Below are 15,310 nucleotides of genomic sequence, written 5' to 3'. Positions count from 1 at the left end.
CCCTGCTGTTCCCAAACTTAGGCCCCAATTACCCCCAACCCCAAGTCTCCACGTCCCCAAACTCAGTGGAAACTGGTAAATATCTTTCCAATGGGCACAATATTAAGTAATTATTCCAAGGTAGAAGTCAAATTTTGATGAACACTTCTTGCAAATGCTTGAGTCGATAGGGGTTTTGAAAACTGTAATCTTGTGACAAAATTGGATTGAGGACAATGTATTTTCATTCCTTTTTTTGTTGTGATGGTGTCTTCTGCACTTTTTAAGGTCCTCCATTAGGTGCTAATATAACAAAAGGAAGAATATTTCTTTCATTGATTGTATACTGTACAATTATTTTTTGTTTCTATTTTAGGTTTATCATTTAAAGGCGTCAAAAGTGACACTGTTGGGATTGTAGTTAGTATTTAATATCACATCTAAAACAGTTGTCCCTTTAAAAGCATGTGCCAAGCATTTATGGCTTTGAATGGTGCATCAGTATGGGTTAGGTAGATAGGCTCCTTTACAATTCCAGTAGGCACACCGCTGGCTTGTGTTACTGCTAAATGTTTCGATATAATACAATTAACCAACCTCTTTTTGAATTGATTAGAATTCTCCCCAGGCACATTCTGCTTCAGCATAACGCACCAGGAAAGGCACCCAGTAATGAATACAGGTGTCATTTGAGGAGAACTAGTATTCAAAATGCTATTCTATGAACTAGCATGTGGCCTACGGTTGGAAGAAAGAATGTGGTAAGATGTACAAAGAAAATTAACTTTTTGGGTGCTCCACCAAAAATGTCAGGAGCCCAGAATTAGCCTTCTTTTTTATTCACAAGTTTTGAAGTTCTTCCACTAGAGCCGTAAAAGCTGCCTTCCAATTGGAGTTCCATGATTGGCTGCTTAAAACTTTATGCAGTGTCCACAGCTCATCTGGACTTGCTTTTTTGAACAAACCCTTGAGCACTGTATGTACCTTCTCAGTTGACACAAGATTTTGAGTCTCTAATTGCCCTTGGTACTGATTATCTGTACTTGTCTCATGGTAATTATTGATTGTCCCAAGCAAATTCTTCAACACTACAGGACTACAATCTTTTCCAATTCCCGAATTAAAACCCTTGTTTCGTTCCTCAGTAACATCTGTCTTCTCAGAAGGATAAGTCTTGATTCCTCTCGTTGACTGTGTAGCCCAATACTCCAAACATTTGTGATCACGATCAAGATCCTCAATCGCCTGTAAGTGTGTAATAAAACAGTTGCACCAGTCAGGACACTAATTGAACAATGAGACACTCTGAATTTACTATCACTGGGCAACTAGCAATATATATAATTCATTCCCATTTTAAAATATTGAAATTAAAAGCAATTTACCCAAGCACCTGAGCACACTCCCATATAGCTTGATACCTAGGCATACCTGAATTATTGAAGGTGATGCAAAACCAAACATTTCAAGACCATTTAGGCTCCCAGGGGGTTGCAAAGGAGGAAGATTCTGTTTGCCAAGACTGCGCTGTCTTCTGATTTCTTGATTTAATCTCTCTTGCACAAGTTCCCAGCACTTATCAACTGTAACGTGTATGAAAACCTCTGTTGGGCGTCCTTCTACTATAACCTGTCATATCAATATAAACATGTTCCTGTCAACTAAAATAAGTCCACAACATGACAAACCAAATTGTGAATGACATCCCAAAGAATTTAAAGACCTGTTAGAAATTTTAAAAACTAAGCAATGGTTTTGTAATAGTTTTAACTGTTCAAAAATTTCAAGAATCTAAATAACAAATGACAATTTAATTGATCTGGAATGCCCTCAATAGAAAATCAAAACCTGTCAAAATCAAGAATCATTCAGGACCTTAAGTTATGATGCTCAATGGGTTTGGCAAGGAAGCAGAATTCTTAACTCCAAAAGTCTCATGCATAATTTAAAATTAGAAATTCTAGATATTGAACAGAAAGTAAAGGTGAAACAATTTTAAGTTAAGCTCTGATAGCAGCCCACAGAAGAATACTATCAACCTCATCTTGGGTCCATTAAGAGTGTTAACAATAAGTTGTGTAAGTACATACCAAAGTAGACAAACCAGTGGGAGAATGGGAATATCATTTTCAGAATAACGATACACTGTATGTCTTTTGAGAATCTGACACATTCATACGACTTCCAAAATGTCTAAAAGCATAGATTGAGACTCAGACTTGCTAGCTATATTTTAGACTGGAGCTCAGAATCACCAAAAAAAAGTAAGGACTCGCTAGCTCTATTTTAGACTGGGGCTCAGAGTCACCAAAAAAACTAAGGTAAGAACTCTGGCACAACTTAGAAAGTTAAAAAATCATTAATTCCAAATAAATATTGCTCTATTTTAGACTGGGGCTCAGAGTCACCAAAAAAACAAAGGTAAGAACTCTGGCACAACTTAACAAGTTTTAAAACCATTGATTCCAAATAGATATTAAGATTGATTTTGACGAAATGCCTACCTCATATTTAAAATTTTAAATCATTCTAGTAGATATCAAGTATACCATGTTCATTTGTATACAGATGTGCACTGTCAAATTTAACATAGAATGTAAATAAAGAAGGTTGTAATTTTAAACATGGCAATGCAGCCAGCAGCCAACAGCCAATAAAATCACCAATTCAGTTGCTATAACTTCCACCTACAGAGATAAAGAGGAGCTTTCCCAAAACTCAAATCAAGCAAGAATGTTGTAAGTGTAACAGCCAACAAAAGCAGCAATTGAGATACTACTAATTCCACTTAGCAACAGAAAATAAAGAAGTGCTTTCCCAAAACTCAAACAAACAAGCATGTATGTGTACAAGCATATATATGCGCATGTTTTACTGTGTGTGTGTACACACACACACATACTAAGTCACAGAATATGGTGATTTTCATGGATGAGGTTCGAATTCATCAAATTTCAAACTTTTATAAAAACATCGTTCAAATTCGTCCATAAATTCGGCAACTGCTGGGTTGCGGGTGTCTGCAACTGCTAGGTCACCGTCGGATTTTCTCCAACAAGGGTCAATATACGATGGAATATTCAGCGACCGGAGTTTAAGAATGTGCGACAGTAAATGTCTCCTTAAACTTTAAGTTGAGGGAATCCCCAAACTTCCGTCGGATTTTCTGAAGGCAAATTTAAGTATGTGCATCGGTAAATGTCTTGTATATTGTCGCAAGTTTGTTATTATCCATTGTTGGGGATTTCATATTTGTGCTTGGTAAAATTATTGGCGAAGGTCTGGAAATATTATTCAGCGCAAGGATTAATTGAGGAAGTTTGTTATCATATATATATAGTATATTTGTCTCGTATACATATAGTTAAGGACGCTTGAGGCGTGGATTAATTAAGGAAGTTTGTTATTATATATATGCTGTCACATAAATGTCTCATATACATATATTTAAAATTAAACAAAATTATATAAGGCGAATTTTATCCGGATTTTTTTTTCGAATTTTTCCCAGGTCAAATTTCATGGCTGTCGAATTCGAATTCAAATTCGAACCTTGTGACTTAGCATATATATACATATAGTCAAACATGCATATACATATATGCATGTATATGTATATACCAAGGTTACCGGGAGACAGGGGTACTTGGAGACGCTGGTACCAGCACTGGTACGGCTAATTTTTAACAATAGGAGACGAGGGTACTTCGAGATACCAATTATTTTAAATATAATTTAATAATTTCCAAAAAATATCATAACATAGAACTTTGAAAACAAGAACAATGGTAAAAGTTTAACGTTAAATTTAAAATTGAACAAAAATTGAAATTAAAATTGCTTATAATGCTGGTACCATAGCCAATCTAAATGGCCTGTGCACCAGGAAGTTTCCAGAGACATCTCCAGTACTAGAGACGTGTCTCCGTCTCTGGTATGCGTCTTGGGGGGTAGGAGACACATCTCCTGGTAACGTAGGTATATACAGTAAAAGTTAGAACATAAATAATTATATACATATACATTCACAAATAAATATAGAACATCTACAAACGCATATATGGGTGTGTATTTATATACATGTCTGTAAGTGTATATGTATATTTATCTGTGTGTGTACATTTATGGGTGTGTTTGTGTGTGTGTGTATATGTACGGCTATATATAATATACATATGCATACACATATGTATATACATATGTATATACGTGTATATATGTGCGACTCATATTTTTAAGTTCAAGCTTGAGAATATTATCTTTCCTTTTCAACCAATCTATAATTTGTGACATAACTGTAAAAGCTCTCAGATACTATTGTATGCTATTATCACGTTTAGATTGAAACTAATCAAATTTCTACTATTTTATTCTCCTGTTTCCTCCAGCTACGAGAGTTTATGTATAGATGCAGAAGAAATAGTTTTGACACACAGAACTCTAATGAACACAAACAAATTCATAGGTAAAGTCTGCAACAAGGGTTTGCAAAAATATTTATCTGCAGCTGCACAGATCAGAGCATACTTTGCAGTGGAATTACAGTACGAAAATGCAGAAAATTTAAAGACTGCATGATTCCCAAATCTGCTGCCGAGTCAAGGTAAAAAAATATTGTTACTGAATACTCAGCTTGGGACTCTCTGATTCTCATGGAGACTCGCAGAATCTCAATATTATGGTTTAAAATCATTTGGAACTGTCATATAGATTGGATCATATATGAAAATTAGGTTGCACCTCTTAAAGGTCTTCTTGCGTGATCACTTTCCTTAAAAATTTATGCTGCCAAAACCTTAAATTTTTTAAATCTTGCTCACTTCTTTTGATTAAATCCTGCTGACATGTTTTTCATGCTCTCCAAATTTCCTGCTGATTGTTCTGTTAGAATATGAAATTAGTAGGGTGAGGTCATCTGAATTTTAAGGCCTTAGAATATTTTATTTTTGCTTGTTCTTATCTTTCTATTTGTAGTAGGAGACTGACACATCAAAAGATGTCTCTTGCAGGTCTCCCATCTTTAAAACGCATGTGAGTATCCAGTTGATGACCTGCCCAGTCTCTGTCTCCACATTTGAGTGTGTAAATGTAGTCACAGGATATTTTTCTTTCATTTTTGCCTGAATCAGATAATAAACACTACACTCAGAGTTAAGCTTCTAATAAGTCAATTCAGTTACAAGACCATCTCCATAATAAAGGGATTCTATGATTCAAGCAATAATAGCTTCCAGATAATTCAGTTCATCACACCTTTGAGAGAATGCTGCAACTGTGTAGGCATGTAGAGACATAACATTTAAGAGACTGGTAATCTCATTTTAAGTTTTCAATTTTGAGCTATTTTAAATATTAGTCAGTTGGAAGAAGATGTGACTCAAGCTGCAACACCTCCTCTGGGTTAAGTGTGTGCCATGCTATGTAGCAAATCAACAACACCCCAATCATATATGAACAACTTCAACAATTTTTATGCAAAAGACGCTTTCAGAATTCCTAAAAGAACAAGCAAATATCAAGATAATCTCTCTTTTGTGGATGCTGCAGAGAACGGAAAGGGACTTGTCTCTCAAGATTCAAGAATGACAAGAAAACAATATACGAATGAGAAATAACATAAAGAACTTCATTAAGAAGTAACTGTTTCTACCAACCATTATTTCTCTCTTCCACTGAATGATAAAACCAAACCAAAGCAAGTCAAATATGTAAATTTGCCTAGAACTTGATATTGATAACATCCTCAAATAACAAAAAGCATCCAACGGGACTGAAAAACATACCAACATGTGATATACTAATGAAATGAAACAGAAATCAGCCCGGAAGTTCGGAACTTGTCAGAAAATTTTCGGCATATAGGATGAGAAGCTAGAATTTGGGGACGCATGAACTGGGCCACTAATTGTGATGTTCCTTCAAAATTCTACTGCTAGTTATTGAAGTACAAGGGCAAACCAAAATCAACTTTAGCCTTCCAAGATCCTAATGGAAGCTGCACAGAAGGTGAGCACCAAATCTTGCAAATCTTTCATAGGCTCTGGCCCTTTATGAAGCACACCATGCATCCTATCTACAATTTGTTTAACCAAAAAGTTGGAAGTGATGAGAGTAATGATATCTAAATATGAATATTATATATTCTATTTACACTGAAAAACATGGATTTTAATAGAAGCTTCTAGATTAAGGCCTGGGTGGAAATCTCATCCACTTGCAGGTGCTATTATGTTTATTAGCAATTTGTGAATCCTGTGTAATCTGCACATTGCGCATAAAAATGCATTAAATATTTGTCATTAGATATTTTCAAAGTTGCAAGGAGAAGTACATATTGTTGTAAGAGTATTTGATGTTTTTGGGTGAATAATATTTATTCTTAAATTTCCTTATTATTTAAATTGGTCATTCAAACCCTAGAGTTTCCTTTGTTGACTTTGGTCTTTCTCGAGGAAGAAAATGGGCATGCATCACTATATCAATGGTGAATATTTCTGAAATTGAGTTGTCTTATTTAATCTTCAGTATGGGTTAAAGAGAAGGGTTTAGCTCATTTTGAAATCATTATAAATTTATACCATTTCAATGGAGGATTTGCGAGCATTTAATCTTTGGTATGGGTTAAAGAGAAGGGTTTAGCTCATTTTGAAATCATTATACCATTTCAATGGAGAATTTGAGAGCTAAAAGGACAAGAAAGAGAATTTAGTACTCTTCAGTTTTAGAGAGCATTCTTGGGAGTTAATGAGTCTTCTTGAGTTTGAACATTTGAAGTGGTGTGCTTGAACTTGAAATCACATGCTTGAGTGAAGGAGTGAAATTGAGCTTTACGGAAGTGGATTTGGTAATCACCAAGCCTCCTTCATCACTTATTTTTAAGGTTTTTGAGGAAGATTTTCATGCTAGTCAATATCTCCTTTTATTTAAACTCTAGTTGTATGAAAAGTGTTTCTCGATTATTTGGGTGTGTGTATATGCATTGAGGAAGGACTCTTATTTTTGTTTCTTCATTCTTGAAAGAAGAGATTGAAAGTACATATATATTAATGGAATCCTAAAATTTTGTACAATAAATTTTCCTAAAAGTATGTTGTCTGTGAGTACTGGAGAGTTTTGTCTGTATTATAGTATGTTCCAAATGATTATATCGTGTTCCAAGAAAGAAAGAGTCTAATCGTGTGAATGAGTGTGTGCTTGATGCCTTGTTAGGAGTCTACCTTTAAAATTGATTTTCCTATAATGTGTAGTATAATGTGTAGGAGTAGCATCTAACAAGGAGCATAGTGACAAGCCTCGTTGAGACTCACCCAGACTTAGCGATTCTCGACTGAGTTTGAATTGAGGCTCTAGGACTCGTGACCCGAGTACCAGGCAAATCTAGCCAAACTAGCCAAATCTGCCACTTACAAACTCAGTGAGTTGTGATAGTTAGACAACCAAATCTATGAAAATCAAGAAAAAAGAAAAAGAACAAAAATTGGAAGTGCTTAAACATAAAAGCATGGAAATCAAGCATTTTTTGAAGGGTTTGGAGTACTTTCATAGACAAACTTGAGCTTTTGGAGGACTTTTATAGACAAACTTGAGCTTCCATGTACCTTTATATGTAACAGAAGGCACCCACAGGAAGCCAATGGTTGTTTAAAGCTATGGTGCATCTGTAAGCAATTACCCCTAGGAAGTTACTCCTCTCTATACCTCAAGGATGGAAATCAAGAAAAAAGAAAAAGAACAAAAATTGGAAATGCTTAAACATAAAAGCATGGAAATCAAGCATTTTTTGAAGGGTTTGGAGTACTTTCATAGACAAACTTGAGCTTTTGGAGGACTTTTATAGACGAACTTGAGCTTCCATGTACCTTTATATGTAACAGAAGGCACCCACAGGAAGCCAATGGTTGTTTAAAGCTATGGTGCATCTGTAAGCAATTACCCCTAGGAAGTTACTCCTCTCTATACCTCAAGGATGGAGGGGTACAAGTAACCCTCCATAGTTAAAGCTTTGAAATATTGGGTCAATTCACTCTTACAAGTGGGATAAGTATAATCTAGAGCCTACAAACCAAACACACCCTAGCCTAGAAATTCACCATATAAACCTAGCCCTAAATAGATTTAGGCATATTTGGTCAGCATTTGACAAATCCAAGTGACCCTGCCCAATTCTGAGGAGCTCAAGGCAAAAAAGGACAGCAATGGTAAAATTAGTACAATCAAAAAAGTGGTTCAATGAATCAAAGCATTCACAACTAAAGTGTTGTAACGATCGAGTCTCCAAAATTAATTACCTATACAAACCCGGAATCTAAAACTTTCTCACAAACTTTAAGGTATTTAGATGTCCTGACTCCTAACAGTGTAGACCTCCTTAAGGCTATATTTATTTATTTTAAATGGGCTGAATTTTCAGCATATTTGCCACCTATCCCAATTTGTTTCTCTCATCGTACTAATCATTTTGGTATAACTCCCCATTTACCCCTCCAATAAACCCTGATGACCAATATAGTTGGCGGCTATAAGAATCAGAACCTCAATTACTCTCAAGACCGTTCCTTGGAAAAGCTAGATAAGTAAACTAAAACAGTACAGCCAATGTAATCCACTGTACTCCAACAAGTGTCCAAGTTGGACAAGTTTGATAAAATTGATGAAATTGATTGCAAATTGACTAGACATAATGCCAAATACGATACCATGAGCCAACAAGTCCACTAGAGTGAACAATCACCTATTGGCAGAGCTCCAGGATGGAACAACACTCTTTATGTGGACAGCATCAAGGAGGGGAATAACATACATCTGTAAAAACTGAAATTCATGTTTGGGTGGCAAATCCAAGTTTGAGTATCAAGTCCCAAGCAAAAAATCATCCAAACAAATCTGATGTGAGTCTAAGCTCAGTCCAAGTCTAGTAACTATGGTTCACATTACGTGTGGATTTAACCCAAATGAGTTTTACCTCTAAGTCACATTTTGTGATACTTAAGAAATGGTGTTGTAACGAAGAGAGGATCATCTAAAATCATATCTTGTATAAAATCTCTGCTCTTACAAAGGTGCCCCCTCAAAGAAGCCTGCAATAATTTGTCTTTGAGTCATTAACATAACCATATTTGCAGCTATTCTTTGTGTTAATTGAGCATCCAGTTCTTTATGCATGTTGTTGTTTATGTTCTCATCATTTTTTGCAAGTAAGATCCTACTACTATAATAAGCCTGTGAATATAAAGTTATATGGTTAAAATGGTAGGAAGCCAATCAGGGGTTAGAGCACTTTTGCTGCAAAGAGAAGAAAATATCTGGTTTCTTAAACCAATTTCTGGGTTCATTTTTAATTTCTAAATTTTTGCTAGGTTTTCAAAGCTTTATTGCTGCTCTTGGCTTCAGATTCTGAGGTTTTTCATTCTTCCCAGAATTATTTTCTGTACTCAAAGAAGATGCCCACTTTTGGCAGTGCACAGATTAAAATCTGCAAATAGAATAATGCAGCTCCCTTGGATCCCATAAGATTTGCAAATGCAGTGGTGGAGATTTACCTTAAGCACAAGGATGAATTGAAACTTGTTGCCACAAGGACTGAGCCTACATATCTTGACTTCTAAAGATATGATGATATCTTTAAGTTTATGATAATTGGAGGCTAGCATCATATTGAGACTATGATCATCTTTTGGTATGGAATCAACAGTCAAAACTCAACACAACCTGTGGTAAGATAAAGTGAGCATGCAATTACTGTTAGGAACATTGCTTGATCCCCTAATCAACATTGTCCTCGTGCTTCTGGAGGTGGGATGACAGATAGATGCACACTTCTGGAAGACAGCAACAAATTATCCTTGGTATCATTGAATCACAACACAATCGTGCATAGATCCAAATGTGATAAAGAGTCCAAGATGGTAGTGAGGTCATGTGGCCATGATTGGCCATTTGGTGCCACATCTGTGAAGAGGCTCATGAGCATGGGGATGATTGAAGATATGCCTGGGCTAAGTGCATCGATATGAATGCTGCCAAGGATGTAATTGTCAGGCTTGCCAAGGAGGTTGTGCCCAGTATGATTGTTACAGCATGGAGATTGTTGAAATAAAAGTAGCAAAAAAAATTCTCTAGAATAAATTGGTGAACCAGAAGGTAACCATTTTTTCAATTAGTTGGGATTTAATCGGGAAAAATTAGGTTAGAATTACATCAACTCCTGTCCAAAAATTTTGAAAATTGTGGCAGAATTGAAAATAAAAAACCTGCTTTGTATAGTGATTAAATCAAAACAAAAAATTATATGGATTTAATTATGTACTTTTATTATGTAATAGTAATGCAGATCCTAACCTTGGAAATATAGTTGTAGATGATGCAAATGGGGCTTAGCTTTTTTTTGAAAAAAAATTGTCTTGATGGAAAACATTAATCCAAACATCAAAGAACGAATATTAAAAGAATATGCAATTTGTATGAAAAGGATCCTAAAAGGCATTACAAAAAATGATTCAGGTGGCCATGTTAGTGCCTTTTGGTGGCATGAATGCTGTCAGGCAAACCGTGCAGTTTTTGCTTAAAGCGGTTATGAAGAACATTTGGCAGATTAGAACAAAGAGAGAGATGGCAACATCAGAGCACAGGATGAGACTTTAGAAAGTAAGAAAGAAAGGAACAGAAACCCAAAAAAATTATAGCAGAATATAGCAAGATGGTCTAACTGAATAATATAGTAAGCTGGTGAGTTTTTGGATCCATCAATGAATGGTTCCCATTGGAGGTTTGACAAATATGCCAAGATGGTATAATTTGAAAGCACATTGGAAAACCTTGTTTAGGACAATGTTGAACTCATAAGTGTTGTTTGATTGTGGAGATAAATTACAAAGATTTATTACCAAGTACGTTTCAACTTGAGTTTTCCCTGCAATTGCAGCTTATCAAGTCTACATAATAGACATTCAGGATTAATGGGCATATTCTAATGACAAATAATGTCCTATAAGGCTATATCTAAAAGCATGTATTATGTGCATTGACCTATGAAGTACTCTGTTCATTGGAGATGGATAGAACTGGTCAAAGTCAAGGGGCCAAGGAGAAATTTGAGTACTACAAGGCTAAGGTGCATCAGACATAGTAGTCAAGTGGCCAAGTCAAGCAAGCAACTTCAATGATTTGAGGACCGAGAGGATCTTTGAAGAATCTTCAAGTGAAGAGTTTTTTGGAATATTGAGAAAGGATAGTTTGATGCAGAGGCACTCAAGGATGAGTGTAGGCTGGTGGTGTCTAATGAAGATATGGACATTTGGCATTTCCAAGAAAGGATACAAGTAAGAGAAACTTGAGCAAAATGTTGTCAGGTCAGTGGTGATGGGACTTCCATCACCTGGATGTTTATGGAGGAATTGGCTGTGTCCATCACCTGGAAATTTGTAGAGAAATTGGCTGTGCTGCAGACAGGAAATGTAGAACTATTAGGGATGAGCAGTCACATCCAGCAGAGCAAAGCTTGTAAGAGAGTACCTCCAGGCATTCAACCACAGTTGTGGGTGCTGTAAAGCCATTGAGTACGTGGATGTCCTAGAAGGCAAGGAGATTCTCTTGAATTGAACCAAGGACAGCACAAGTGTCATTGGACACTGGAGATGAGTGTCATGCAATCAGGAGGTCAAACAAGTGTATCCTTGGAGGGGTAAAAATGACACTGAATTGTTGTTTAGTCTTGGGAGTTATAATCAATTAATTGTGTTGAGCTTAGCTGGCTAAACATAACATTGTAGTTTGAGTTAGACTTGAAATCTCTAATAACAACCAAGTTAATTAAAAAACATCCAAGAAAGATCCTCACAAATTGCACATGGAGTCATATCAAAATGAACCCAGTAATCATCATCATTTCTAGTTTTCTGAAAGGTTGTTGCAGCTGGTTACCTGTACACTCTGGTGAGATGTAATGTCAATCATAGGGTCACTTGAAGATTGTCGTTGCATTCAAAAATTTGCTCTTGCCTCATAAACCACTTATGGTACATTTGACCAAGAATAAATTCAAGCCCAAGAGCTAAACAAGGACAACAAACTAGGCATCAAGAACTTTGTGAATGGTCCATTAAAATTATTTTGTCTTTCCAAATTTAAAACTTTTAGTATCTATAAGAGAGATTGAAAGTGGGGTAACACTAAGGCCATATAACTATGATTGAAAATATTTATAAGATTGAGTGAGACACTTCTGCTATTGATTCCTGGTTGAAGAAGCAATGGGATGTACGTGATCCTACAGCATGATTTCCTCAGTAATTTGGAAAACAATGTCAAATGAAGACTTGACAAGGTTGGTATGTCATCAATTATCCCTTCTTTGTGGGAAAAGAGGAATCGGTTACACATCTTCCAGAATTTTACTCGTGCCAGGGGCTTTATGGCCTTGATTACTTGGATAATTGGGGATAGATGCATAACTTAAAGACATGCAATAGTGTTTTCTACTATTGATTTCATCTAAAAGCCAAGATTAACGCAAGTACTTAGTGCAGTTGAAGTCTTTCAAGAGGGGTTCGGCTATACTATTAAACCCAAATTTCAAAGAGATATTGATCCTTTGTCTATTCAGGGACAGGTACTGAATTTTCAGTAAAAAGAATTCAAGTGTAGAAGAACAGAAAAAAAAAATGTGAATACTGTGTAGAAAAGTCAAATGAAAGATTATACAATCAGTTCTTGTAAAAAACATTATAATAATGATCCTTTGTCTATTCAGGGACAGGTACTGAATTTTCAGTGAAAAGGATTCAAGTGTAGAAGAATAGAAAAAAAAATAATGTGAATACTACGTAGAAAAGTCAAATGAAAGACAATAAATTCAGTTCTTGTAAAAAACATTATAATAATAGCTTTGGATATGTTATTGACTTTAGGTCCTCATCAGCAGAGTGAGTCATGACTACAACTCGGAGATGAAACTGTGAAACAACTTAGAATAGGTTTCACTTATGTCGTTTGAATAGTCAGGCTTGTGGTGATAATGATTCATTAATTGGTTGGCCAAAAATGTGATAAGGACAAAAATAATTAAAAACCTTTAAAAAGAGAAGAGTAACCACCTGGGATGGCCAAGGTGGAAAAGAATCACCAGTCCAAAAATCAAAACCCAAACTAACTCTAAAAACTGAATTAATATTAGTTTGGGAGATCAAATTAAATTCCAGAACAAGATGCCTGCCATTCAAGTTCATGCCAGATTACAGAATTTCTGGCAAGCATATGACCAAAAGGCATACCCAACAGGTTCATGCCAGGTTAAAGAGATTCTGAGTGGAATATTACCAAGAGGAACATCGAACAGCTTGGGAGGTTAGAGATGACAGCACTGGACTAAAACTACTAAAGCTATAACTGATTTTACCAAAGCATCGAAGTGGGCATCTTTTCATTTACGGCTCCGAACGGATGGGAGGCAGAACAAAATGAAAAGATGCCCACTCATATAACCATCTTACCATATTGAAAGATACTGTTAATATAGTAGAGACTACATACAGGTAAAACCACCATCTTCTACCTTAAACAATTTAGACTGGTAGCAAAAACAACAGGACATAGACTTGCTACCAGGACAGCAAGACCACAGGCTTCACCATCCTGTTATGGCATCTACAAGCTACAAGAAGTTTAAATGTCATGATGCTAGGTCTTCCTGACCATCTGCCATTGCAGGCATCCTGCAATTTCATTCATGTGCATTTACATGCCAAAGTATGGCCAAAGGCATTACGCATGAACTTGAGGGCTTGTGAATCAAAGATGTTGAGACACCTTTGATTTCTCAGCAGTGATCACAACCTTATTCTCTGCTCCACTTACCATTTCCCATAACCAATGTTCTCTTGCACGGTATGCAAAGAACAGAATAGAGCAATTGTATAGCAATATTTTGAGGGAGAAAGCAACATTAAATATATCAATCCAACAAAGTGCACTGCAGTAAACTTCATCATGAAGAGGCCTGCCCTAAATCCATGATGCCTTGTGATTAGAAAAAAGTCAAACTTAAGATTAGTCAAATTTAAATTTCTTAGTGAGCCTGAGCTTCCTGAAGAACATCTTCTAGCCCAAACCAATTCAATGCAAGACTATGGATCCAGGTGCCAGGGCCATATACCCCATCATTGGCAAGCGGCTCCTGTCATATTCCCTCCCTGGTATCAGTGTTTCCATTGGACCTATTCAAATTCCATTATCAAAGTCTTCCCTTCGCTAAGAAGAGAGAAAACTTTCCAATTGGGGCATCCTTTCCAACTGATTGCACCAATTACAACCTGCAAACCGCCTCTAAAATGAATTTCTGATCACTTGTGTACTGGCTAGCTTCAAACCCTAAACCAAGCAGCATGCCTATGCCATTTTGTTAGTCTCCTTCCTAGATTACACAGGCCAAGAGCACACCTTATTATTTCAACAGCCTCAGGTAGTCCAACGAGGCACTTTTGAAATTTAGTTTCTTTAAGCCCAGAGGAGGAGAGGGAAGAGATTGCACTTTAATTGACCTTATTCCTTATGACTCCTTTATCAGAGGGTAAACAGTCAGCAATTTTGCAAATGCAACAAGGCCCATATTTTCAAGGATACAGCCATCTGCTAAGTCAATTGTGTGTAGTAATATGAGGGAAACAAATTCAATCAGAATGGATTAAATCTGCTTCCAGGTTTTCTGTTCACCCTAATATTTTGTTGGATTTATTCCCCAAAAATTGTCTTATATCATAGCCAGAGACTTATATTAAAAGAATAGCATTGAGAAACATTTTCAACAGCAAGAACTAAATTAAAAACTCTAAAGAATGCTTGTCTCAAGAGAAAACAGACGCACAGACCCTGTCAAAGGCAGCAGGCTGAGTTGAGTAGAAACATCTAACTGTATTGAAAAGTATGCTAAGCAAGCCCCTTTCAGAAACCGCTAACTATTTGTTGAAAAAAATTGGAAAAAAATTAATCAACTTATATCTCAAGTGATAATACCCATCTGAGAAAGTCCTTATATGCCTTTGCATATGCTCATAGTGAGTTGCATGCTTTCAACGGATTAAAACAATTTAATACAGGAAAAGAATATTAAAAATTATTTTGTTTCTTACCAAAAATAATCCATACATAATTTCTAGGAGAAAAAAGTAGTAGCACATGTTGATACCTTGAATAGAGGTCCAACTAGCCCCGCATCTAGAACTTCTGAAATGTAATTGCACATTTGTGTTGGATCTAAAACACTATGAAATCTCACCCGGCTTTTGAACCCTGCTAAGAATTCAAAATTGTTATAATTTAAACGTTCGCCAGAGCTTGA

General features: G+C 36.1%; 1 protein-coding gene across 4 annotated transcripts in view; it reads right to left on the bottom strand.

The window, feature by feature from the left end:
- Window positions 1-288: 288 nt before the first annotated feature.
- The window catches only part of LOC131059979 (putative lysine-specific demethylase JMJ16), a 34,186-nt gene continuing 19,164 nt past the window's right edge, over window positions 289-15,310 (bottom strand). For all 4 annotated transcript variants that reach the window (XM_057993052.2, XM_057993050.2, XM_057993051.2 and 1 more), the window contains 3 exons: window positions 15,158-15,261; window positions 1,411-1,608; window positions 289-1,224 (listed from right to left, as the gene is read on the bottom strand). In XM_057993052.2, coding sequence (XP_057849035.2) covers window positions 820-1,224; window positions 1,411-1,608; window positions 15,158-15,261 — 707 coding nt within the window. In that variant the 3' untranslated portion in view covers window positions 289-819. The remainder of the gene's footprint in view (window positions 1,225-1,410; window positions 1,609-15,157; window positions 15,262-15,310) is intronic.

The sequence above is a fragment of the Cryptomeria japonica genome, chromosome 8 (genome assembly GCF_030272615.1).
Source record: "Cryptomeria japonica chromosome 8, Sugi_1.0, whole genome shotgun sequence".
Classification (NCBI taxonomy): domain Eukaryota; kingdom Viridiplantae; phylum Streptophyta; class Pinopsida; order Cupressales; family Cupressaceae; genus Cryptomeria; species Cryptomeria japonica.
Note: the sequence above shows the minus strand (reverse complement) of the source record. Positions and strands in the feature narration are given on the sequence as shown.